General features: G+C 51.8%; 1 protein-coding gene across 1 annotated transcript in view; it reads left to right on the top strand.

The window, feature by feature from the left end:
• The first annotated feature begins 665 nt into the window (after positions 1 to 665).
• The window catches only part of LOC135565183 (b(0,+)-type amino acid transporter 1-like), a 37,905-nt gene continuing 11,060 nt past the window's right edge, over positions 666 to 27,510 (top strand). Inside the window, exons 1-6 of the mRNA XM_065011243.1 lie at positions 666 to 709; positions 5,501 to 5,746; positions 6,399 to 6,676; positions 7,518 to 7,643; positions 20,081 to 20,180; positions 21,318 to 21,362. Of these exons, the coding sequence (XP_064867315.1) occupies positions 666 to 709; positions 5,501 to 5,746; positions 6,399 to 6,676; positions 7,518 to 7,643; positions 20,081 to 20,180; positions 21,318 to 21,362 (839 nt within the window). The remainder of the gene's footprint in view (positions 710 to 5,500; positions 5,747 to 6,398; positions 6,677 to 7,517; positions 7,644 to 20,080; positions 20,181 to 21,317; positions 21,363 to 27,510) is intronic.

Raw genomic sequence — 27,510 nt, 5'->3', positions numbered from 1 at the left:
AGAACGTCTCGAGCCATTGCTCACCCGAGGTAGAGTTTCTCATGATAAGCTGCAGACCACATTACCTACCGAGAGAGTTTTCGTCTATATTCCTTGTAGCTGTTTACATACCACCACAGTCAGAGGCTGGCACCAAGAAAGCATTGATTGAGCTGTATTCCGCCGTAAGCAAACAAGAAATTGCTCACCAAGAGACAGCGCTCCTAGTGGCCGGAGACTTTAATGCAGGGAAACTTAAATCATTTTTACCTCATTTCTATCAACATGTTAAATGTGCAATTGGCTTCATCAATAAGTGCATCGATGACGTTGTCCCCACAGTGACAGTACGTACATACCCCAACACGAAACCAAGAATTACTACAGGCAACCTCCGCACTGAGCTAAAGGGTAGAGCTGCCGCTTTCAAGGAGTGGGACTCTAACCCGGAAGCTTATAAGAAATCCTGCAGGGCCTGCAAACCATGACAGACTACAAATGGAAGCACAGCCGAGAGCTGCCCAGTGACACAAGCCTACCGGACGAGCTAAACTACTTCTATGCTCGCCGAGGTAAATAACACTGAAACATGCATGCTATACTGGAAGACTGTGTGATCACGTTCTTCGCAGCTGATGTGAGTAAGACCTTTAGAAAGGTCAACATTCACTTGGCCACAGGGCCAGATGGACTACCAGGACGTGTACTGCGAGAATGCGCTGATCAACTAGTAAGTGTCTTCACTGACATTTTCAACCTCTCCCTGTCCGAGTCTGTAATACCAACATGTTTTAAGCAGACCACCATAGTGCCTGTGCCCAAGAACACTAAGGTAACCTGCCTCAATGACTACAGACCCATAGCACTCACGTCTGTAGCCATGAAGTTATTTGAAAAGCTGGTCATGGTTCACGTCAACCATCATCCCAGAAACCCTAGACCCACTCCAATTTCCATACCGCCCCAACAGATCCACAGATGATGCAGTCTCTATTGCACTCCACACTGCCCTTTCCCTCTATTCATTGACTACAGCTCAGCATTCAATACCATAGTGCCCTCGAAGCTCATCAATAAGCTAAGGACCCTGGGACTAAACGCCTCCCTCTGCAACTGGATCCTGGACTTTCTGACTGGCCACCCCCCAGGTGGTAAGGGCAGGTAACAACACATCCGCCACGATGATCCTCAACACAGGGGCGCCTCAGGGGTGCGTGCTCAGCCCCCTCCTGTACTCATTTAACATTACATTACATTTAAGTCATTTAGCAGACGCTCTTATCCAGAGCGACTTACAAATTGGTGCATTCACCTTATGACATCCAGTGGAACAGCCACTTTACAATAGTGCATCTAAATCTTTTAAGGGGGGGGGTGAGAAGGATTACTTTATCCTATCCTAGGTATTCCTTAAAGAGGTGGGGTTTCAGGTGTCTCCGGAAGGTGGTGATTGACTCCGCTGTCCTGGCGTCGTGAGGGAGTTTGTACCACCATTGGGGGGCCAGAGCAGCGAACAGTTTTGACTGGGCTGAGCGGGAACTGTACTTCCTCAGTGGTAGGGAGGCGAGCAGGCCAGAGGTGGATGAACGCAGTGCCCTTGTTTGGGTGTAGGGCCTGTGTAGGGCCGTTCCCCTCACAGCTCCGTAGGCAAGCACCATGGTCTTGTAGCGGATGCGAGCTTCAACTGGAAGCCAGTGGAGAGAGCGGAGGAGCGGGGTGACGTGAGAGAACTTGGGAAGGTTGAACACCAGACGGGCTGCGGCGTTCTGGATGAGTTGTAGGGGTTTAATGGCACAGGCAGGGAGCCCAGCCAACAGCGAGTTGCAGTAATCCAGACGGGAGATGACAAGTGCCTGGATTAGGACCTGCGCCGCTTCCTGTGTGAGGCAGGGTCGTACTCTGCGGATGTTGTAGAGCATGAACCTACAGGAACGGGCCACCGCCTTGATGTTATTTGAGAACGACAGGGTGTTGTCCAGGATCACGCCAAGGTTCTTAGTGCTCTGGGAGGAGGACACAATGGAGTTGTCAACCGTGATGGCGAGATCATGGAACGGGCAGTCCTTCCCCGGGAGGAAGAGCAGCTCCGTCTTGCCGAGGTTCAGCTTGAGGTGGTGATCCGTCATCCACACTGATATGTCTGCCAGACATGCAGAGATGCGATTTGCCACCTGGTCATCAGAAGGGGGAAAGGAGAAGATTAATTGTGTGTCGTCTGCATAGCAATGATAGGAGAGACCATGTGAGGTTATGACAGAGCCAAGTGACTTGGTGTATAGCGAGAATAGGAGAGGGCCTAGAACAGAGCCCTGGGGGACGCCAGTGGTGAGAGCACGTGGTGAGGAGACAGATTCTCGCCACGCCACCTGGTAGGATCGACCTGTCAGGTAGGACGCAATCCAAGCGTGGGCCGCGCCGGAGATGCCCAACTCGGAGAGGGTGGAGAGGAGGATCTGATGGTTCACAGTATCGAAGGCAGCCGATAGGTCTAGAAGGATGAGAGCAGAGGAGAGAGAGTTAGCTTTAGCAGTGCGGAGCGCCTCCGTGATACAGAGAAGAGCAGTCTCAGTTGAATGACTAGTCTTGAAACCTGACTGATTTGGATCAAGAAGGTCATTCTGAGAGAGATAGCGGGAGAGCTGGCCAAGGACGGCACGTTCAAGAGTTTTGGAGAGAAAAGAAAGAAGGGATACTGGTCTGTAGTTGTTGACATCGGAGGGATCGAGTGTAGGTTTTTCAGAAGGGGTGCAACTCTCGCTCTCTTGAAGACGGAAGGGACGTAGCCAGCGGTCAGGGATGAGTTGATGAGCGAGGTGAGGTAAGGGAGAAGGTCTCCGGAAATGGTCTGGAGAAGAGAGGAGGGGATAGGGTCAAGCGGGCAGGTTGTTGGGCGGCCGGCCGTCACAAGACGCGAGATTTCATCTGGAGAGAGAGGGGAGAAAGAGGTCAGAGCACAGGGTAGGGCAGTGTGAGCAGAACCAGCAGTGTCGTTTGACTTAGCAAACGAGGATCGGATGTCGTCGACCTTCTTTTCAAAATGGTTGACGAAGTCATCTGCAGAGAGGAGGAGGGGGAGGGGGATTCAGGAGGGAGGAGAAGGTGGCAAAGAGCTTCCTAGGGTTAGAGGCAGATGCTTGGAATTTAGAGTGGCAGAAAGTGGCTTTAGCAGCAGAGACAGAAGAGGAAAATGTAGAGAGGAGGGAATGAAAGGATGCCAGGTCCGCAGGGAGGCGAGTTTTCCTCCATTTCCGCTCGGCTGCCCGGAGCCCTGTTCTGTGAGCTCGCAATGAGTCGTCGAGCCACGGAGCGGGAGGGGAGGACCGAGCCGGCCTGGAGGATAGGGGACATAGAGAGTCAAAGGATGCAGAAAGGGAGGAGAGGAGGGTTGAGGAGGCAGAATCAGGAGATAGGTTGGAGAAGGTTTGAGCAGAGGGAAGAGATGATAGGATGGAAGAGGAGAGAGTAGCGGGGAGAGAGAGCGAAGGTTGGGACGGCGCGATACCATCCGAGTAGGGGCAGTGTGGGAAGTGTTGGATGAGAGCGAGAGGGAAAAGGATACAAGGTAGTGGTCGGAGACTTGGAGGGAGTTGCAATGAGGTTAGTGGAAGAACAGCATCTAGTAAAGATGAGGTCGAGCGTATTGCCTGCCTTGTGAGTAGGGGGGGAAGGTGAGAGGGTGAGGTCAAAAGAGGAGAGGAGTGGAAAGAAGGAGGCAGAGAGGAATGAGTCAAAGGTAGACATGGGGAGGTTAAAGTCGCCCAGAACTGTGAGAGGTGAGCCGTCCTCAGGAAAGGAGCTTATCAAGGCATCAAGCTCATTGATGAACTCTCCGAGGGAACCTGGAGGGCGATAAATGATAAGCATGTTAAGCTTGAAAGGGCTGGTAACTGTGACAGCATGGAATTCAAAGGAGGCGATAGACAGATGGGTAAGGGGAGAAAGAGAGAATGACCACTTGGGAGAGATTAGGATCCCGGTGCCACCACCCCGCTGACCAGAAGCTCTCGGGGTGTGCGAGAACACGTGGGCGGACGAAGCGAGAGCAGTAGGAGTAGCAGTGTTATCTGTGGTGATCCATGTTTCCGTCAGTGCCAAGAAGTCGAGGGACTAGAGGGAGGCATAGGCTGAGATGAACTCTGCCTTGTTGGCCGCAGATCGGCAGTTCCAGAGGCTACCGGAGACCTGGAACTCCACGTGGGTCGTGCGCGCTGGGACCACCAGATTAGGGTGGCCGCGGCCACGCGGTGTGGAGCGTTTGTATGGTCTGTGCAGAGAGGAGAGAACAGGGATAGACAGACACATAGTTGACAGGCTACAGAAGAGGCTACGCTAATGCAAAGGAGATTGGAATGACAAGTGGACTACACGTCTCGAATGTTCAGAAAGTTAAGCTTACGTAGCAAGAATCTTATTGACTAAAATGGTTAAAATGATACAGTACTGCTGAAGTAGGCTAGCTGGCAGAGGCTGCGTTGTTGACTATGTAGGCTAGCTGGCAGTGGCTGCGTTGTTGACACTACACTAATCAAGTCGTTCCGTTGAGTGGAACGATAATTACGCAATTATCTTTGATACAATGACGGCTATGTAGCTAGCTAGGAAGAAGTTTCTACAGTGCTGCTATTCGGGGGCTAGCTGGCTAGCTAGCAGTGTTGATTACGTTATGTTGCGTTAAAAGAACGACAATAGCTGGCTAGCTAACCTAGAAAATCGCTCTAGGCTACACAATTATCTTTGATACAAAGACGGCTATGTAGCTAGCTATGTAGCTAGCTACGATCAAACAAATCAAACCGTTGTACGGTTTGAAATGAAATGAAAATGTGATACTACCTGTGGAGCGAAGCGGAATGCGACCGGGTTGTTGAGTGCGGAAGTTCTATTCGGTAGACGTTGGCTAGCTGTTGGCTAGCTAGCAGTGTCTCCTACGTTAAGGGCGACAAATAGCTGGCTAGCTAACCTCGGTAAATTAAGATAATCACTCTAAAACTACACACTCTAAACTACACAATTATCTTGGATACGAAGACAGCAAAGACAACTATGTAGCTAGCTAACACTACACTAATCAAGTCGTTCAGTTGAGTGTAGTAGTTTCTACAGTGCTGCTATTCGGTAGACGGTGAACGTTTGCTAGCTGGCTAGCTGCTGGGCAGATAGCAGTGTAGACTACGTTAGGACGACGAAATACGATAATTACGCAATTATCTTTGATACAATGACGGCTATGTAGCTAGCTAAGAAGAAATTGCTAAGATTAGACAAATCAAATCAAATCAAATCAAATCAAATTTATTTATATAGCCCTTCGTACATCAGCTGATATCTCAAAGTGCTGTACAGAAACAAAGTGCTGTACATCAAACCGTTGTACTATAATGAAATGTAATGAAAAGTTATACTACCTGAAGTGCGGACCGAGAAGTGCGGATGCGACCGTTCGCTCCAACCCTGTTCACTCATGACTGAATGGCCAGGCATAACTCCAACACCATCATTACGTTTGCCGATGACACGACAGTGCTAGGCCTGATCACCGACAACAACGAGACAGGGAGGAAGTCAGAGACCTGGCCGACAACAACCTCTCCCTCAGCGTGATCAAGGAGATGGAGATGATTGTGGACTACAGGAAAAAGAGGACCGAGCATGCCCCCATTCTCATCGACGGGGCTGCAGTTGAACAGGTTGAGAGCTTCAAGTTCCTTGGTGTCCACATCACCAACAAACTAACATGGTCCGTCGTGTACACCATGACCGTCGTGAGGTGGGCACGAAAAAATCCATTCCCCCTCAGTGGACAGAAAAGATTTGGCACGGGTCCTCAGATCCTCAAAAACTTCTACATCTGCACCATCGAGAGCATCTTGACTGGTTGCATCACTGCCTGGTACAGAGGGTAGTGCGAACGGCCCAGTACATCACTGGGGCCAAGCTTCCTGCCATCCAGGACCTCTATACCAGGCGGTGTCAGAAGAAGGCCCTGAAAATTGTCAAAGACTCCAGCCACCCTAGTCATAGACTGTTCTCTTTGCTATCACATGGCAAGCGGTACCGGAGCACCAAGTCTAGGTCCAAGAGGCTTCTAAACAGCTTCTACCCACAAGCCATAAGACTCCTGAACATCTAGTCAAATGGCTACCCAGACTATCCACATTGACCTCCCCCCCTCTCCACACCATATTTGTTTTTAAACTGCACTGTCGGTTAGGGGGATTGTAAGTAAAGATTTCACTGCTCATGTGACTAATAACATTTGATTTGACAATCAGGTGAGTTCCTAACTAGTCAAGTTCCTAACTAGTCAAAAAAGACCTAGATAACCAGGTGAGTTCCTAACTAGTCAATTAAGACCTAGACAACCATGTGAAAGGAAATCCCCTGAAGGAAATCCCCTGAAGCAGGACTAGTGTCAGCTAACTGCCTGTCTCTGAGCCTGCCTGTCTGCCTGCAGGGGCGCTGTGCTACGCGGAGCTGGGCACCATGATCACTAAGTCTGGAGGGGAATATGTGTACTTGATGGAGGCCTATGGCTCAGTGATGGCCTACCTCTACTCATGGAGCACCATCATGGTCCTAAAGCCCTCCTCCTTCGCCATCATCGCCCTGAGCTTAGCAGAGTATGCCTCCACGCCGTTCTACCCAGGATGCACTCCTCCCATTGTGGTCACCAAGTGCCTGGCTGCAGCGTGCATATGTGAGTGTAAATAGTTCTAGAATTATGAAAAATCCCAATAGAAAACAATTGGCATGCATTTCCTGAATGGACTTAAATTTTCTTTCCAATCATATTGGAGGAGAAGATCCAAGGTCCCTCCCCTCTGAACTTCTTCTCCAATGCCTTTTGAGAAGAGAGGATGCCTGGACTTAAATTAAAACCATGGCTCTATCTCAATTTTCTTTCCAATCGTATTGGAGGAGAAGATCCAAGGTCCCTCCCCTCTGACCTTCTCCTCCAATGCCTTTTGAGAAGTGAGGATGCCTGGGATCGAGTAAAGATGCATTTTAAAAAGTCATGACTTGACCCCCACCGTCCTCTTCCTGCCTTGTGTTCTCCTCCTCCTCCTCTTCCCCTTTTCTCCTCCTCTTCCCCTTTTCTCCTCCTCTTCCCCTTTTCTCCTCCTCTTCCCGCCTCCTCCTCTTCCCGCCTCCTCCTCTTCCCCCCTCCTCCTCTTCCCCTTTTCTCCTCCTCTTCCCCTTTTCTCCTCCTCTTCCCCGTCTCCTCCTCCTATATACCATCAACTGTTGTTGTTCACTTGAGCAAGGCTCTTAACCCCTAAACTGATCCCAAGGCACTACACTGGCAGAACACTAGTTATGTACTGCCCATTGTTCCAGCCTCGTGTGTGTGTGTGTGTGTGTGTGTGTGTGTGTGTGTGTGTGTGTGTGTGTGTGTGTGTGTGTGTGTGTGTGTGTGTGTGTGTGTGTGTGTGTGTGTGTGTGTCAGAGGGGTTGACTACAGCAGAAGACCAACTTCTGTCTCGAATGGATCAATAAAATATTCCTCCTCTTCTTCCTTCCTCTTCCTCCCCCTCCAGTTATGATCGTGTTGGTGAACTGTCTCAGTGTGAAGCTAGCCAGCTATGTCCAGAACTTCTTCACTGCAGCCAAGCTTCTCATCATCCTGGTCATCATAGTGGCGGGCATTGTCCTCTTGGCACAAGGTTGGTACTTTACACATTCTGTCTGTTTCCCTTATGGCACCCTATTCCCTATATAGTGCACTACTTTAGACCAGAGCCCTATTCCCTATATAGTGCACTACTATCGACCAGAGCCCTATGGAACCCTATTCCCTAATAGTGCACTACTTTAGACCAGAGCCCTATGGTACCCTATTCCCTATATATAGTGCACTACTATAGACCAGAGCCCTATTCCCTATATAGTGCACTACTTTAGACCAGAGCCCTATTCCCTATATAGTGCACTACTATAGACCAGAGCCCTATGGAACCCTATTCCCTATATAGTGCCTGGATACCACCAGGCTACTGGTCTGTAGACAGGAGACTGGTCCCACCAGGCTACTGGACTGTAGACAGAAGACTGGTCCCACCAGGCTACTGGTCTGTAGACAGGAGCCTGGATTCCACCAGTCGTTCCCCTAGAGCCCTATGGATCCCTCAGAACCCTATGGATCCCCCAGAGCCCGATAGATCCCCCAGAGCCCAAAAGATCCCTAGGAGCCCAAAAGATCCATCTGAGCCATACAGATCCTTCTGAGACTTACACTGTCGATCCCCCAGATACCTATACTGTCGATCCCCCAGAGCCGTATACTGTAGATCCCCCAGATCCCTATACTGTAGATCCCCAGAGCCCTATACTGTAGATCCCCCAGAGCCCTATACTGTCGATCCCCCAGAGCAGAATACTGTAGATCCCCCAGATCCCTATACTGTAGATCCCCCAGAGCCCTATACTGTCGATCCCCCAGAGCCCTACAGATCCATCAGAGCCCTATACTGTAGAACATCCCCCAGAGCCCTATACTGTAGATCCCCCAGAGCCCTATACTGTAGATCCCCCAGAGCCCTATACTGTAGATCCCCCAGAGCCCTATACTGTAGATCCCCCAGAGCCCTATACTGTAGATCCCCCAGAGCCCTATACTGTAGATCCCCGAGAGCCCTACACTGTAGATCCCCCAGAGCCCTATACTGTAGATCCCCCAGAGCCCTACACTGTAGATCCCCCAGAGCCCTACACTGTAGATCCCCCAGAGCCCTATACTGTAGATCCCCCAGAGCCCTATACTGTAGATCCCCCAGAGCCCTATACTGTAGATCCCCCAGAGCCCTATACTGTAGATCCCCCAGAGCCCTATACTGTAGATCCCCCAGAGCCCTATACTGTAGATCCCCCAGAGCCCTATACTGTAGATCCCCCAGAGCCCTATACTGTAGATCCCCCTAGAGCCCTATACTGTAGATCCCCCAGAGCCCTATAACGTAGATCCCCCTAGAGCCCTATACTGTAGATCCCCCAGAGCCCTACACTGTAGATCCCCCAGAGCCCTATACTGTAGATCCCCCAGAGCCCTATACTGTAGATCCCCCAGAGCCCTATACTGTAGATCCCCCAGAGCCCTATACTGTAGATCCCCCAGAGCCCTATACTGTAGATCCCCCAGAGCCCTATACTGTAGATCCCCCAGAGACCTATACTGTAGATCCCCCAGAGCCCTATACTGTAGATCCCCCAGAGCCCTATACTGTAGATCCCCCAGAGCCCTACAGATCCCCAGAGCCCTATACTGTAGAACCCCCAGAGCCCTACAGATCCCCCAGAGCCCTATACTGTAGATCCCCCAGAGCCCTATACTGTAGATCCCCCAGAGCCCTATACTGTAGATCCCCCAGAGCCCTATACTGTAGATCCCCCCCCAGAGCCCTATACTGTAGATCCCCCAGAGCCCTACAGATACCCCAGAGCCCTATACTGTAGATCCCCCAGAGCCCTATACTGTAGATCCCCCCAGAGCCCTACACTGTAGATCCCCCAGAGCCCTACACTGTAGATTCCCCCAGAGCCCTACAGATCCCCAGAGTCCTATACTGTAGATCCCCCAGAGCCCTATACTGTAGATCCCCCAGAGCCCTACAGATCCATCAGAGCCCTACACTGTAGATCCCCAGAGCCCTACACTGTAGAACCCCAGAGCCCTATACTGTAGAACCCCCAGAGCCCTACACTGTAGATCCCACAGAGCCCTATACTGTAGAACACCCCCAGAGCCCTATACTGTAGAACCCCCAGAGCCCTATACTGTAGAACACCCCCAGAGCCCTATACTGTAGATCCCCCAGAGCCCTATACTGTAGATCCCCTAGAGCCCTATACTGTAGATCCCCCAGAGCCCTATACTGTAGAACACCCCCCAGAGCCCTATACTGTAGATCCCCCAGAGCCCTATACTGTAGATCCCCCAGAGCCCTATACTGTAGATCCCCCAGAGCCCTATACTGTAGATCCCCCAGAGCCCTATACTGTAGATCCCCCAGAGCCCTATACTGTAGATCCCCAGAGCCCTATACTGTAGATCCCCTAGAGCCCTATACTGTAGATCCCCCAGAGCCCTATACTGTAGATTCCCTAGAGCCCTATACTGTAGATCCCCCAGAGCCCTATACTGTAGATCCCCCAGAGCCCTATACTGTAGATCCCCCAGAGCCCTACAGATCCATCAGAGCCCTATACTGTAGATCCCCCAGAGCCCTATACTGTAGATCCCCCAGAGCCCTATACTGTAGATCCCCCAGAGCCCTATACTGTAGATCCCCCAGAGCCCTATACTGTAGATCCCCTAGAGCCCTATACTGTAGATCCCCCAGAGCCCTATACTGTAGAACACCCCCAGAGCCCTATACTGTAGATCCCCCAGAGCCCTATACTGTAGATCCCCAGAGCCCTATACTGTAGATCCCCCAGAGCCCTATACTGTAGATCCCCCAGAGCCCTATACTGTAGATCCCCCAGAGCCCTATACTGTAGATCCCCCAGAGCCCTATACTGTAGATCCCCTAGAGCCCTATACTGTAGATCCCCCAGAGCCCTATACTGTAGATTCCCTAGAGCCCTATACTGTAGATCCCCCAGAGCCCTATACTGTAGATCCCCCAGAGCCCTATACTGTAGATCCCCCAGAGCCCTACAGATCCATCAGAGCCCTATACTGTAGATCCCCCAGAGCCCTATACTGTAGATCCCCCAGAGCCCTATACTGTAGATCCCCCAGAGCCCTATACTGTAGATCCCCCAGAGCCCTATACTGTAGATCCCCCAGAGCCCTATACTGTAGATCCCCCAGAGCCCTATACTGTAGATCCCCCAGAGCCCTACAGATCCATCAGAGCCCTATACTGTAGATCCCCCAGATCCCTATACTGTAGATCCCCAGAGCCCTATACTGTAGATCCCCCAGAGCCCTATACTGTAGATCCCCCAGAGCCCTATACTGTAGATCCCCCAGAGCCCTACAGATCGCCCAGAGCCCTATACTGTAGATCCCCCAGAGCCCTATACTGTAGATCCCCCCAGAGCCCTATACTGTAGATCCCCCAGAGCCCTACAGATCGCCCAGAGCCCTATACTGTAGATCCCCCAGAGCCCTATACTGTAGATCCCCCAGAGCCCTATACTGTAGATCCCCCAGAGCCCTATAATGTAGATCCCCCAGAGCCCAATGGATCCCCCAGAGCCCTATACTGTAGATCCCCCAGAGCCCAATGGATCCCCCATAGCCCTATATTGTAGATCCCCCAGAGCCCTATACTGTAGATCCCCCAGAGCCCTATACTGTAGAACACCCCCCAGAGCCCTATACTGTAGATCCCCCAGAGCCCTATACTGTTGATCCCCCAGAGCCCTATAATGTAGATCCCCCAGAGCCCTATACTGTAGATCCCCCAGAGCCCTACACTGTAGATCCCCCAGAGCCCTACAGATCGCCCAGAGACCTACACTGTAGATCCCCCAGAGCCCTATACTGTAGATCCCCCAGAGCCCTATACTGTAGATCCCCAGAGCCCTATACTGTAGATCCCCCAGAGCCCTATACTGTAGATCCCCCAGAGCCCTATACTGTAGATCCCCCAGAGCCCTATACTGTAGATCCCCCAGAGCCCTATACTGTAGATCCCCAGAGCCCTATACTGTAGATCCCCCATACTGTAGATCCCCCAGAGCCCTATACTGTAGATCCCCCAGAGCCCTATACTGTAGATCCCCCAGAGCCCTATACTGTAGATCCCCCAGAGCCCTACAGATCGCCCAGAGCCCTATATTGTAGATCCCCCAGAGCCCTATACTGTAGATCCCCCAGAGCCCTATACTGTAGATCCCCCAGAGCCCTACAGATCGCCCAGAGCCATATACTGTAGATCCCCCAGAGCCCTATACTGTAGATCCCCCAGAGCCCTATACTGTAGATCCCCCAGAGCCCTATAATGTAGATCCCCCAGAGCCCAATGGATCCCCCAGAGCCCTATACTGTAGATCCCCCAGAGCCCAATGGATCCCCCATAGCCCTATACTGTAGATCCCCCAGAGCCCTATACTGTAGATCCCCCAGAGCCCTATACTGTAGAACACCCCCAGAGCCCTATACTGTAGATCCCCCCAGAGCCCTATACTGTTGATCCCCCAGAGCCCTGTAATGTAGATCCCCCAGAGCCCTATACTGTAGATCCCACAGAGCCCTACACTGTAGATCCCCCAGAGCCCTACACTGTAGATCCCCCAGAGCCCTACAGATCGCCCAGAGACCTACACTGTAGATCCCCCAGAGCCCTATACTGTAGATCCCCCAGAGCCCTATACTGTAGATCCCCCAGAGCCCTATACTGTAGATCCCCCAGAGCCCTATACTGTAGATCCCCCAGAGCCCTATACTGTAGATCCCCCAGAGCCCTATACTGTAGATCCCCCAGAGCCCTATACTGTAGATCCCCCCAGAGCCCTATACTGTAGATCCCCCAGAGCCCTACAGATCGCCCAGAGACCTACACTGTAGATCCCCCCAGAGCCCTATACTGTAGATCCCTCAGAGCCCTATACTGTAGATCCCTCAGAGCCCTATACTGTAGATCCCTCAGAGCCCTATACTGTAGATCCCTCAGAGCCCTATACTGTAGATCCCTCAGAGCCCTATACTGTAGATCCCTCAGAGCCCTATACTGTAGATCCCTCAGAGCCCTATACTGTAGATCCCTCAGAGCCCTATACTGTAGATCCCTCAGAGCCCTATACTGTAGATCCATCAGAGCCCTATACTGTAGATCCCCCCCAGAGCCCTATACTGTAGATCCCCCAGAGCCCTATACTGTAGATCCCCCAGAGCCCTATACTGTAGATCCCCCAGAGCCCTATACTGTAGATCCCCCCAGAGCCCTATACTGTAGATCCCCCAGAGCCCTATACTGTAGATCCCCCCCAGAGCCCTATACTGTAGATCCCCCCAGAGCCCTATACTGTAGATCCCCTAGAGCCCTATACTGTAGATCCCCCAGAGCCCTATACTGTAGATTCCCTAGAGCCCTATACTGTAGATCCCCCAGAGCCCTATACTGTAGATCCCCCAGAGCCCTATACTGTAGATCCCCCAGAGCCCTACAGATCCATCAGAGCCCTATACTGTAGATCCCCCAGAGCCCTATACTGTAGATCCCCCAGAGCCCTATACTGTAGATCCCCCAGAGCCCTATACTGTAGATCCCCCAGAGCCCTATACTGTAGATCCCCCAGAGCCCTATACTGTAGATCCCCCAGAGCCCTATACTGTAGATCCCCCAGAGCCCTACAGATCCATCAGAGCCCTATACTGTAGATCCCCCAGATCCCTATACTGTAGATCCCCCAGAGCCCTATACTGTAGATCCCCCAGAGCCCTATACTGTAGATCCCCCAGAGCCCTATACTGTAGATCCCCCAGAGCCCTACCACAGATCGCCCAGAGCCCTATACTGTAGATCCCCAGAGCCCTATACTGTAGATCCCCCAGAGCCCTATACTGTAGATCCCCCAGAGCCCTACAGATCGCCCAGAGCCCTATACTGTAGATCCCCCAGAGCCCTATACTGTAGATCCCCCAGAGCCCTATACTGTAGATCCCCCAGAGCCCTATAATGTAGATCCCCCAGAGCCCAATGGATCCCCCAGAGCCCTATACTGTAGATCCCCCAGAGCCCAATGGATCCCCCATAGCCCTATACTGTAGATCCCCCAGAGCCCTATACTGTAGATCCCCCAGAGCCCTATACTGTAGAACACCCCCAGAGCCCTATACTGTAGATCCCCCAGAGCCCTATACTGTTGATCCCCCAGAGCCCTGTAATGTAGATCCCCCAGAGCCCTATACTGTAGATCCCCCAGAGCCCTACACTGTAGATCCCCCAGAGCCCTACACTGTAGATCCCCCAGAGCCCCCACAGATCGCCCAGAGACCTACACTGTAGATCCCCCCAGAGCCCTATACTGTAGATCCCCCAGAGCCCTATACTGTAGATCCCCCAGAGCCCTATACTGTAGATCCCCCAGAGCCCTATACTGTAGATCCCCCAGAGCCCTATACTGTAGATCCCCCAGAGCCCTATACTGTAGATCCCCCAGAGCCCTATACTGTAGATCCCCCAGAGCCCTATACTGTAGATCCCCCAGAGCCCTACAGATCGCCCAGAGACCTACACTGTAGATCCCCCCAGAGCCCTATACTGTAGATCCCTCAGAGCCCTATACTGTAGATCCCTCAGAGCCCTATACTGTAGATCCCTCAGAGCCCTATACTGTAGATCCCTCAGAGCCCTATACTGTAGATCCCTCAGAGCCCTATACTGTAGATCCCTCAGAGCCCTATACTGTAGATCCCTCAGAGCCCTATACTGTAGATCCCTCAGAGCCCTATACTGTAGATCCATCAGAGCCCTATACTGTAGATCCCCCCCAGAGCCCTATACTGTAGATCGCCCAGAGCCCTATACTGTAGATCCCCCCCAGAGCCCTATACTGTAGATCCCCCAGAGCCCTATACTGTAGATCCCCCAGAGCCCTATACTGTAGATCCCCCAGAGCCCTATACTGTAGATCCCCTAGAGCCCTATACTGTAGATCCCCCCAGAGCCCTATACTGTAGATCCCTCAGAGCCCTATACTGTAGATCCCCCAGAGCCCTATACTGTAGATCCCCCCCAGAGCCCTATACTGTAGATCCCCCAGAGCCCTATACTGTAGATCCCCCAGAGCTCTATACTGTAGATCCCCTAGAGCCCTATACTGTAGATCCCCAGAGCCCTATACTGTAGATCCCCCAGAGCCCTATACTGTAGATCCCCCAGAGCCCTATACTGTAGATCCCCTAGAGCCCTATACTGTAGATCCCCCAGAGCCCTATACTGTAGATCCCTCAGAGCCCTATACTGTAGATCCCCCAGAGCCCTATACTGTAGATCCCCCCAGAGCCCTATACTGTAGATCCCCCAGAGCCCTATACTGTAGATCCCCCAGAGCCCTATACTGTAGATCCCCCAGAGCCCTATACTGTAGATCCCCCAGAGCCCTATACTGTAGATCCCCTAGAGCCCTATACTGTAGATCCCCCAGAGCCCTATACTGTAGATCCACCAGAGCCCTATACTGTAGATCCCCGGAGCCCTATACTGTAGATCCCCCAGAGCCCTACAGATCCCCCAGAGCCCTATACTGTAGATCCCCCAGAGCCCTACAGATCCCCCAGAGCCCTATACTGTAGATCCCCCAGAGCCCTATACTGTAGATCCCCCAGAGCCCTACAGATCCCCCAGAGCCCTATACTGTAGATCCCCAGAGCCCTATACTGTAGATCCCCCAGAGCCCTACAGATCGCCCAGAGCCCTATACTGTAGATCCCCCAGAGCCCTACAGATCCCCCAGAGCCCTATACTGTAGATCCCCCAGAGCCCTATACTGTAGATCCCCCCAGAGCCCTACAGATCCCCCAGAGCCCTATACTGTAGATCCCCCAGAGCCCTATACTGTAGATCCCCCAGAGCCCTATACTGTAGATCCCCCAGAGCCCTACAGATCCCCCAGAGCCCTATACTGTAGATCCCCCAGAGCCCTATACTGTAGATCCCCCAGAGCCCTACAGATCGCCCAGAGCCCTATACTGTAGATCCCCCAGAGCCCTACAGATCGCCCAGAGCCCTATACTGTAGATCCCCCAGAGCCCTATACTGTAGATCCCCCAGAGCCCTATACTGTAGATCCCCCAGAGCCCTATACTGTAGATCCCCCAGAGCCCTATACTGTAGATCCCCCAGAGCCCTATACTGTAGATCCCCCAGAGACCTATACTGTAGATCCCCCCAGAGCCCTATACTGTAGATTCCCCAGAGCCCTATACTGTAGATCCCCAGAGCCCTACAGATCCCCCAGAGCCCTATACTGTAGAACCCCCCAGAGCCCTACAGATCCCCCAGAGCCCTATACTGTAGATCCCCCAGAGCCCTATACTGTAGATCCCCCAGAGCCCTATACTGTAGATCCCCCAGAGCCCTATACTGTAGATCCCCCAGAGCCCTATACTGTAGATCCCCCAGAGCCCTACAGATCCCCCAGAGCCCTATACTGTAGATCCCCCAGAGCCCTATACTGTAGATCCCCCCAGAGCCCTACACTGTAGATCCCCCAGAGCCCTACAGATCCCCAGAGTCCTATACTGTAGATCCCCCAGAGCCCTATACTGTAGATCCCCTAGAGCCCTACAGATCCCCAGAGTCCTATACTGTAGATCCCCCAGGGCGCAACGACTCCCCCAAAGCGCTACGGATCTCACAGAGCCTTACAGATCCGTCAGAGCCATATACATCCCTCAGATCTCTGAGCCCTATACATTCCTCAGAGCACTACGGATCCCCCGAGCCCTACGGATCCCCCAGAGCCCTAAGGATCACCCAGAGCCCTATACATCCCTCAGATATCAGAGCCCTATAGATCCATCGGAGCCCTATAGATCCATCGGAGCCCTATAGATCCATCGGAGCCCTATAGATCCATCGGAGCCCTATAGATCCATCGGAGCCCTATAGATCCATCGGAGCCCTATAGATCCATCGGGGCCCTAGATCCATCGGGGCCCTATAGATCCATCAGAGCCCTATAGATCAATCAGAGCAGAATGGATCCTCCAGAGCCACCAGAGCATTACAGAGCCCAATAGATCCCCCAGAGCCCAATAGATCCCCCAGAGCCCAATAGATCCCCCAGAGCCCAATAGATCCCCAGAGCCCAATGGATCCCTCAGAGCCCGACATATCAAATCAAATCAAAATCAAATCAAATGTATTTATATAGCCCTTCGTACATCAGCTGATATCTCAAAGTGCTGTACAGAAACTCAGCCTAAAACCCCAAACAGCAAGCAATGCAGGTGTAGAAGCACGGTGGCTAGGAAAAACTCCCTAGAAAGGCCAAAACCTAGGAAGAAACCTAGAGAGTGACCAGGCTATGTGGGGTGGCCAGTCCTCTTCTGGCTGTGCCGGGTGGAGATTATAACAGAACATAGCCAAGATGTTCAAATGTTCATAAATGACCAGCATGGTCGAATAATAGTAAGGCAGAACAGTTGAAACTGGAGCAGCAGCATGGCCAGGTGGACTGGGGACAGCAAGGAGTCATCATGTCAGGTAGTCCTGGGGCATGGTCCTAGGGCTCAGGTCCTCCGAGAGAGAGAAAGAAAGAGAGAAGGAGAGAATTAGAGAACGCACACTTTAGATTCACACAGGACAACGAATAGGACAGGAGAAGTACTCCAGATATAACAAACTGACCCCAGCCCCCCGACACATAAACTACTGCAGCATAAATACTGGAGGCTGAGACAGGAGGGGTCAGGAGACACTGTAGCCCCATCCGAGGACACCCCCGGACAGGGCCAAACAGGAAGTATATAACCCCACCCACTTTGCCAAAGCACAGCCCCCACTCCACTAGAGGGATATCTTCAACCACCAACTTACCATCCTGAGACAAGGCTGAGTATAGCCCACAAAGATCTCCGCCACGGCACAACCCAAGGGGGGGGCAGCAGACAGGATGACAACAACAGTGAATCAACCCACTCAGGTGACGCACCCCCTCCAGGGACGGCATGAGAGAGCCCCAGTAAGCCAGTGACTCAGCCCCTGTAATAGGGTTAGAGGCAGAGAATCCCAGTGGAAAGAGGGGAACCGGCCAGGCAGAGACAGGAAGGGCGGTTCGTTGCTCCAGAGCCTTTCCGTTCACCTTCCCACTCCTGGGCCAGACTACACTCAATCATATGACCCACTGAAGAGATGAGTCTTCAGTAAAGACTTAAAGGTTGAGAACGAGTTTGCGTCTCTGACATGGGTAGGCAGACCGTTCCCTAAAAATGGAGCTCTATAGGAGGAAGCCCTGCCTCCAGCTGTTTGCTTAGAAATTCTAGGGACAATTAGGAGGCCTGCGTCTTGTGACCGTAGCGTACGTGTAGGTATGTACGGCAGGACCAAATCAGAGAGATAGGTAGGAGCAAGCCCATGTAATGCTTTGTAGGTTAGCAGTAAAACCTTGAAATCAGCCCTTGCTTTGACAGGAAGCCAGTGTAGAGAGGCTAGCACTGGAGTAATATGATCAAATTTTGGGTTCTAGTCAGGATTCTAGCAGCCGTATTTAGCACTAACTGAAGTTTATTTAGTGCTTTATCCGGGTAGCCAGAAAATAGAGCATTGCAGTAGTCTAACCTAGAAGTGACAAAAACATGGATTAATTTTTCTGCATAATTTTTGGATCCCCCAGAGCCCTATGGATCCCCCAGAGCCCTATGGATCCCCCAGGGACCGATAGATCCCTCAGAGCCCGACAGATCCCTCAGAGCCCGACAGATCCCTCAGAGCCTGACAGATCCATCTGAGCCCGACAGATCCATCTGAGCCCGACAGATCCATCTGAGCCCGACAGATCCATCTGATCCTGACAGATCCATTTGAGCTCTACACTGTAGATCCCCCAGAGCCATATGCTGTAGACCCCCCAGAGCCCTACGCTGTAGATCCCCCTCCCCCCCAGAGCCCTATACTGTAGATCCCCCAGAGCCATATGCTGTAGACCCCCCAGAGCACTACGCTGTAGATCCCCTCCACCCAGAGCCCTACACTGTAGATCCCCCAGAGCCCTACGCTGTAGATCCCCCAGTGACCTACACTGTAGATCCCCTAGAGCCCTACACTGTAGATCCCCCAGTGACCTACACTGTAGATCCCCTAGAGCCCTATACTGTAGATCCCCCAGAGCCCTATACTGTAGATCCCCCCGGGCCCTACAGATCCATCAGAGCCCTACGACTCCCCCAGAGCGCTACGGATCCCACAGAGCCCTATACATCCCTCAGATATCAGAGCCCTATAGATCCATCAGAGCCTTATAGATTCATCAGAGCCCTAAAAATTCCTCCGATTTCTGAGCCCGACAGATCCCTATAGGTCCACGGGATCCCCCAGAGCAGAAAGTCAGACAGAGCCCAACGGATCCCCCAGAGCCCAACAGGTCCCCCAGAGCCCAACAGATCCCTCAGATCTCTGAGCCCTATAGATCCCCTAAGAGCCCTACGGACCCCTATACATCCCTCAGAGGCCTATACTTTCCTCAGATCTCTGAGCCCTATAGATCCATTAGAGCCCAATAGATCCATCAGAGCTCTATAAATGCCTCAGATCCCCCAGAGCCCTACGGATCGCCCATAGCCCTATAGATCCCTCAGATGTATCAGAGCCCTCAGATTGCTATAGAACCCTCAGAGCCCTATACTGTAGATCCCTTAGAGCCCTGTAAGATCCCCTAGAACCCAGACATCCCTCAGAGCCCTATAGATCCCCCAGAGCCCTGTAAGATCCCCTAGAACCCAGACATCCCTCAGAGCCCTATGGATCCCTCAGAGCCCTGTAAGATCCCCTAGAACCCAGACATCCCTCAGAGCCCTATGGATCCCTCAGAGCCCTGTAAGATCCCCTAGAACCCAGACATCCCTCAGAGCCCTATGGATCCCTCAGAGCCCTGTAAGATCCCCTAGAACCCAGACATCCCTCAGAGCCCTATGGATCCCTCAGAGCCCTGTAAGATCCCCTAGAACCCAGACATCCCTCAGAGCCCTATGGATCCCTCAGAGCCGTATATTGATTTTAATTGTATTTTGCCTTTATTTAACTAGGTAAGTCAGTTAAGAACAAATTCTTATTTTCAATGACGGCTTAGGAACAGTGGGTTAGCTGCCTTGTTCAGGGGCAGAACAACATGTTTTTACCTTGTCAGCTTGGGGATTCGATCTTGCAACCTTTCGGTTACTAGTCCAACACTCTAATAGCTAGGCTATCCTGCCGCCCAGTATTTATCCCTCAGAGCCCTATGGATCCTGGTCAAAAGTAGGACACTTCTGTATAGAATAGGGTACCATTTGGGATGAAAACCTTTCCATTTATTCCAGTACCCACCCTGTATTATCATGCAGAAGTTTCCAATATCACTGTGTAGTGTACTACTTTTGGGTACACCCTATGGGCCCTGGTCAGAAGTATGAATATTAAAATGTATATACTGTCACGTTTGTGTCCAGGAAACACTGAGAATCTGTCCAACCCATTTGAAGGAGCCTCAACCTCCTTTGGATCCATTGGACTGGCGTTTTACAACGGGCTCTGGGCCTACGATGGGTGGTAAGACTACAACTGCATCCCAAATGGCACCCTACTTCCTAAATAGGTCAATACTTTTGACCAGGGCCCGTAGCACTCTAGTCAGGGCTCGTAGCGCTCTAGTCAGGGCCCGTAGCACTCTAGTCAGGGCTCGTAGCGCTCTAGTCAGGGCTCGTAGCGCTCTAGTCAGGGCTCGTAGCGCTCTAGTCAGGGCTCGTAGCGCTCTAGTCAGGGCCCGTAGTGTTCTAGTCAGGGCCCGTAGCGCTCTAGTCAGGGGGGCCCATAGCGCTCTAGTCAGGGGGGCCCATAGCGCTCTAGTCAGGGGGGCCCATAGCGCTCTAGTCAGGGGTGCCCATGGCTCTCTAGTCAGGGCCCATAGTGCTCTAGTCAGGGGGGCCCATAGCGCTCTAGTCAGGGGTGCCCATGGCTCTCTAGTCAGGGGTGCCCATGGCTCTCTCGTCAGGGCCCATAGTGCTCGAGTCAGGGGGGCCTGTGGTTCTCTAGTCAGGGGGGCCCATAGTGCTCTAGTCAGGGGGGCCTGTGGTGCTCTAGTCAGGGGGGCCCGTAGCGTTCTAGTCAGGGGGGCCATAGTGCTCTAGTCAGGGGGGCCCATTGTGCTCTAGTCAGGGGGCCCATTGCGCTCTAGTCAGGGGGCCCATAGTGCTCTAGTCAGGGGGGCCCGTGACGCTCTAGTCAGGGCCCATAGTGCTCTAGTCAGGGCCCATAGCGCTCTAGTCAGGGGGGCCTGTAGCGTTCTAGTCAGGGGGGGCCATAGCGTTCTAGTCAGGGGGGGCCATAGTGCTCTAGTCAGGGGGGCCCGTAATGCTCTAGTCAGGGGGGCCCATAGCGCTCTAGTCATGGGGGTACCGTAGCGCTCTAGTCAGGGCCCATAGCGCTCTAGTCAGGGGGGCCCATAGTGCTCTAGTCAGGGCCCATAGCGCTCTAGTCAGGGGGGCCCATAGTGCTCTAGTCAGGGCCCATAGCGCTCTAGCCTAAAGTAGTCCACTAAGTAGGGGGTCGGGTACCATTGGGGATGTATCCTATCTCTCTGTTCTTATCACTTCCTCAATAAAACAGTTTTATGGTTTTGAGATTTCTGTTTTGAATGTCAACCCAACCTGTTTATACGTGGTTCTATAAACACGTGTTGTCTCTCAGGAATCAGCTGAACTTTATAACAGAGGAGCTGGAAAACCCATATAGGTGAGTGTCCATACAGCTGACATTTAGGGTGCGTCCACGATGGGCCCTGGTAAACAGTAGTGCACTATGTAAGGAACAGGGTGCCATTTGGGATGCAGCTTATTTAGACTGGATTTCCACTGTCATTCATCAGAGATTCCAAAGTGACTACCAGTGCAGTGAGTGCATCATATACTGCTCACTAGTAGCAGTGCGTGGGTAATATCACTGAGGAAGCCAAGTGTGGGTAATATCACTGGGGAAGCCAAGTGTGGGTAATATCACTGAGGAAGCCAAGCGTGGGTAATATCACTGAGGAAGCCAAGCGTGGGTAATATCACTGGGGAAGCCAAGCGTATGTAATATCACTGAGGAAGCCAAGTGTGGGTAATATCACTGGGGAAGCCAAGCGTGGGTAATATCACTGGGGAAGCCAAGCGTATGTAATATCACTGAGGAAGCCAAGTGTGGGTAATATCACTGGGGAAGCCAAGTGTGGTTAATATCACTGGGGAAGCCAAGCGTGGGTAATATCACTGAGGAAGCCAAGCGTGGGTAATATCACTGGGGAAGCCAAGCGTATGTAATATCACTGAGGAAGCCAAGTGTGGGTAATATCACTGGGGAAGCCAAGCGTGGGTAATATCACTGGGAAGCCAAGCGTATGTAATATCACTGAGGAAGCCAAGTGTGGGTAATATCACTGGGGAAGCCAAGTGTGGGTAATATCACTGGGGAAGCCAAGTGTGGGTAATATCACTGGGGAAGCCAAGTGTGGATAATATCACTGAGGAAGCCAAGCGTGGGTAAGTAATATCACTGAGGAAGCTAAGCGTGGGTAAGTAATATCACTGAGGAAGCCAAGCGTGGGTAATATCACTGAGGAAGCCAAGCGTGGGTAATATCACTGAGGAAGCCAAGTGTGGGTAATATCACTGGGGAAGCCAAGTGTGGGTAATATCACTGGGGAAACCAAGTGTGGTTAATAGCACTGAGGAAGCCAAGTGTGGGTAATATCACTGAGGAAGCCAGGCGTGGGTAATAGCACTGAGGAAGCCAAGCGTGGGTAATAGCACTGAGGAAGCCAGGCGTGGGTAATATCACTGGGGAAGCCAAGTGTGGGTAATATCACTGAGGAAGCCAAGCGTGGGTAATATCACTGAGGAAGCCAAGCGTGGGTAATATCACTGGGGAAGCCAAGCGTATGTAATATCACTGAGGAAGCCAAGTGTGGGTAATATCACTGGGGAAGCCAAGCGTGGGTAATATCACTGGGGAAGCCAAGCGTATGTAATATCACTGAGGAAGCCAAGTGTGGGTAATATCACTGGGGAAGCCAAGTGTGGGTAATATCACTGGGGAAGCCAGGTGTGGGTAATATCACTGGGGAAGCCAAGTGTGGATAATATCACTGAGGAAGCCAAGCGTGGGTAAGTAATATCACTGAGGAAGCTAAGCGTGGGTAAGTAATATCACTGAGGAAGCCAAGCGTGGGTAATATCACTGAGGAAGCCAAGCGTGGGTAATATCACTGAGGAAGCCAAGTGTGGGTAATATCACTGGGGAAGCCAAGTGTGGGTAATATCACTGCGGAAGCCAAGTGTGGTTAATAGCACTGAGGAAGCCAAGTGTGGGTAATATCACTGAGGAAGCCAGGCGTGGGTAATAGCACTGAGGAAGCCAAGCGTGGTTGATAGCACTGAGGAAGCCAGGCGTGGGTAATATCACTGGGGAAGCCAAGTGTGGGTAATATCACTGAGGAAGCCAAGCGTGGGTAATATCACTGAGGAAGCCAAGTGTGGGTAATATCACTGAGGAAGCCAATCGTGGGTAATATCACTGAGGAAGCCAAGCGTGGGTAATATCACTGGGGAAGCCAATCGTGGGTAATATCACTGAGGAAGCCAAGCGTGGGTAATATCACTGAGGAAGCCAAGTGTGGGTAATATCACTGGGGAAGCCAAGCGTGGGTAATATCACTGAGGAAGCCAAGCGTGGGTAATATCACTGAGGAAGCCAAGCGTGGGTAATATCACTGAGGAAGCCAAGCGTGGGTAATATCACTGGGGAAGCCAAGCGTATGTAATATCACTGAGGAAGCCAAGTGTGGGTAATATCACTGGGGAAGCCAAGTGTGGGTAATATCACTGGGGAAGCCAGGTGTGGGTAATATCACTGGGGAAGCCAAGTGTGGATAATATCACTGAGGAAGCCAAGCGTGGGTAAGTAATATCACTGAGGAAGCTAAGCGTGGGTAAGTAATATCACTGAGGAAGCCAAGCGTGGGTAATATCACTGAGGAAGCCAAGCGTGGGTAATATCACTGAGGAAGCCAAGTGTGGGTAATATCACTGGGGAAGCCAAGTGTGGGTAATATCACTGCGGAAGCCAAGTGTGGTTAATAGCACTGAGGAAGCCAAGTGTGGGTAATATCACTGAGGAAGCCAGGCGTGGGTAATAGCACTGAGGAAGCCAAGCGTGGTTGATAGCACTGAGGAAGCCAGGCGTGGGTAATATCACTGGGGAAGCCAAGTGTGGGTAATATCACTGAGGAAGCCAAGCGTGGGTAATATCACTGAGGAAGCCAAGTGTGGGTAATATCACTGAGGAAGCCAATCGTGGGTAATATCACTGAGGAAGCCAAGCGTGGGTAATATCACTGGGGAAGCCAATCGTGGGTAATATCACTGAGGAAGCCAAGCGTGGGTAATATCACTGAGGAAGCCAAGTGTGGGTAATATCACTGGGGAAGCCAAGCGTGGGTAATATCACTGAGGAAGCCAAGCGTGGGTAATATCACTGAGGAAGCCAAGCGTGGGTAATATCACTGAGGAAGCCAAGCGTGGGTAATATCACTGGGGAAGCCAAGCGTGGGTAATATCACTGGGGAAGCCAAGCGTGGGTAATATCACTGGGGAAGCCAAGCGTGGGTAATATCACTGGGGAAGCCAAGCGTGGGTAATATCACTGAGGAAGCCAAGCGTGGGTAATATCACTGGGAAGCCAAGCGTGGGTAATATCACTGGGAAGCCAAGCGTGGGTAATATCACTGAGGAAGCCAGCGTGGGTAATATCACTGGGAAGCCAAGCGTGGGTAATATCACTGGGAAGCCAAGCGTGGGTAATATCACTGAGGAAGCCAAGCGTGGGTAATATCACTGGGAAGCCAGCGTGGGTAATATCACTGAGGAAGCCAAGCGTGGGTAATATCACTGAGGAAGCCAAGCGTGGGTAATATCACTGGGAAGCCAAGCGTGGGTAATATCACTGGGGAAGCCAAGCGTGGGTAATATCACTGGGAAGCCAAGCGTGGGTAATATCACTGGGGAAGCCAAGTGTGGGTAATATCACTGGGGAAGCCAAGCGTGGGTAATATCACTGGGAAGCCAATCGTGGGTAATATCACTGGGAAGCCAAGCGTGGGTAATATCACTGGGGAAGCCAAGTGTGGGTAATATCACTGGGAAGCCAAGCGTGGGTAATATATCACTGAGGAAGCCAGCGTGGGTAATATCACTGAGGAAGCCAAGCGTGGGTAATATCACTGGGGAAGCCAGCGTGGGTAATATCACTGGGAAGCCAAGCGTGGGTAATATCACTGGGGAAGCCAAGCGTGGGTAATATCACTGGGGAAGCCAAGCGTGGGTAATATCACTGAGGAAGCCAAGCGTGGGTAATATCACTGAGGAAGCCAAGCGTGGGTAATATCACTGGGGAAGCCAAGCGTATGTAATATCACTGAGGAAGCCAAGTGTGGGTAATATCACTGGGGAAGCCAAGCGTGGGTAATATCACTGGGGAAGCCAAGCGTATGTAATATCACTGAGGAAGCCAAGTGTGGGTAATATCACTGGGGAAGCCAAGTGTGGGTAATATCACTGGGGAAGCCAGGTGTGGGTAATATCACTGGGGAAGCCAAGTGTGGATAATATCACTGAGGAAGCCAAGCGTGGGTAAGTAATATCACTGAGGAAGCTAAGCGTGGGTAAGTAATATCACTGAGGAAGCCAAGCGTGGGTAATATCACTGAGGAAGCCAAGCGTGGGTAATATCACTGAGGAAGCCAAGTGTGGGTAATATCACTGGGGAAGCCAAGTGTGGGTAATATCACTGCGGAAGCCAAGTGTGGTTAATAGCACTGAGGAAGCCAAGTGTGGGTAATATCACTGAGGAAGCCAGGCGTGGGTAATAGCACTGAGGAAGCCAAGCGTGGTTGATAGCACTGAGGAAGCCAGGCGTGGGTAATATCACTGGGGAAGCCAAGTGTGGGTAATATCACTGAGGAAGCCAAGCGTGGGTAATATCACTGAGGAAGCCAAGTGTGGGTAATATCACTGAGGAAGCCAATCGTGGGTAATATCACTGAGGAAGCCAAGCGTGGGTAATATCACTGGGGAAGCCAATCGTGGGTAATATCACTGAGGAAGCCAAGCGTGGGTAATATCACTGAGGAAGCCAAGTGTGGGTAATATCACTGGGAAGCCAGCGTGGGTAATATCACTGGGAAGCCAAGCGTGGGTAATATCACTGAGGAAGCCAAGCGTGGGTAATATCACTGAGGAAGCCAAGCGTGGGTAATATCACTGGGAAGCCAAGCGTGGGTAATATCACTGGGAAGCCAAGCGTGGGTAATATCACTGGGAAGCCAAGCGTGGGTAGCGTGGGTAATATCACTGGGGAAGCCAAGCGTGGGTAATATCACTGAGGAAGCCAAGCGTGGGTAATATCACTGGGAAAGCCAAGCGTGGGTAATATCACTGGGGAAGCCAAGCGTGGGTAATATCACTGAGGAAGCCAAGCGTGGGTAATATCACTGAGGAAGCCAGCGTGGGTAATATCACTGGGGAAGCCAAGCGTGGGTAATATCACTGAGGAAGCCAAGCGTGGGTAATATCACTGGGAAGCCAAGCGTGGGTAATATCACTGAGGAAGCCAAGCGTGGGTAATATCACTGAGGAAGCCAAGCGTGGGTAATATCACTGGGGAAGCCAAGCGTGGGTAATATCACTGGGGAAGCCAAGCGTGGGTAATATCACTGGGGAAGCCAAGCGTGGGTAATATCACTGGGAAGCCAAGCGTGGGTAATATCACTGGGGAAGCCAAGCGTGGGTAATATCACTGGGAAGCCAAGCGTGGGTAATATCACTGAGGAAGCCAAGTGTGGGTAATATCACTGGGAAGCCAAGCGTGGGTAATATCACTGGGAAGCCAAGCGTGGGTAATATCACTGAGGAAGCCAAGCGTGGGTAATATCACTGAGGAAGCCAAGCGTGGGTAATATCACTGAGGAAGCCAAGCGTGGGTAATATCACTGGGGAAGCCAAGCGTGGGTAATATCACTGGGGAAGCCAAGCGTGGGTAATATCACTGGGGAAGCCAAGCGTGGGTAATATCACTGAGGAAGCCAGCGTGGGTAATATCACTGGGAAGCCAGCGTGGGTAATATCACTGGGGGGTAAGCCAAGCGTGGGTAATATCACTGAGGAAGCCAAGCGTGGGTAATATCACTGAGGAAGCCAAGCGTGGGTAATATCACTGGGGAAGCCAAGCGTGGGTAATATCACTGGGGAAGCCAAGCGTGGGTAATATCACTGGGGAAGCCAAGCGTGGGTAATATCACTGGGGAAGCCAAGTGTGGGTAATATCACTGGGGAAGCCAAGCGTGGGTAATATCACTGGGGAAGCCAATCGTGGGTAATATCACTGAGGAAGCCAAGCGTGGGTAATATCACTGAGGAAGCCAAGTGTGGGTAATATCACTGGGGAAGCCAAGCGTGGGTAATATCACTGAGGAAGCCAAGCGTGGGTAATATCACTGAGGAAGCCAAGCGTGGGTAATATCACTGAGGAAGCCAAGCGTGGGTAATATCACTGGGGAAGCCAAGCGTGGGTAATATCACTGGGGAAGCCAAGCGTGGGTAATATCACTGGGGAAGCCAAGCGTGGGTAATATCACTGGGGAAGCCAAGCGTGGGTAATATCACTGAGGAAGCCAAGCGTGGGTAATATCACTGGGGAAGCCAAGCGTGGGTAATATCACTGGGGAAGCCAAGCGTGGGTAATATCACTGAGGAAGCCAAGCGTGGGTAATATCACTGAGGAAGCCAAGCGTGGGTAATATCACTGGGGAAGCCAAGCGTGGGTAATATCACTGAGGAAGCCAAGCGTG

The sequence above is a fragment of the Oncorhynchus nerka genome, linkage group LG27, assembly GCF_034236695.1.
Source record: "Oncorhynchus nerka isolate Pitt River linkage group LG27, Oner_Uvic_2.0, whole genome shotgun sequence".
NCBI lineage: Eukaryota > Metazoa > Chordata > Actinopteri > Salmoniformes > Salmonidae > Oncorhynchus > Oncorhynchus nerka.
The sequence above is the reverse complement of the archived record's forward strand: the minus strand, read 5'-3'. Positions and strand labels throughout refer to the sequence as shown.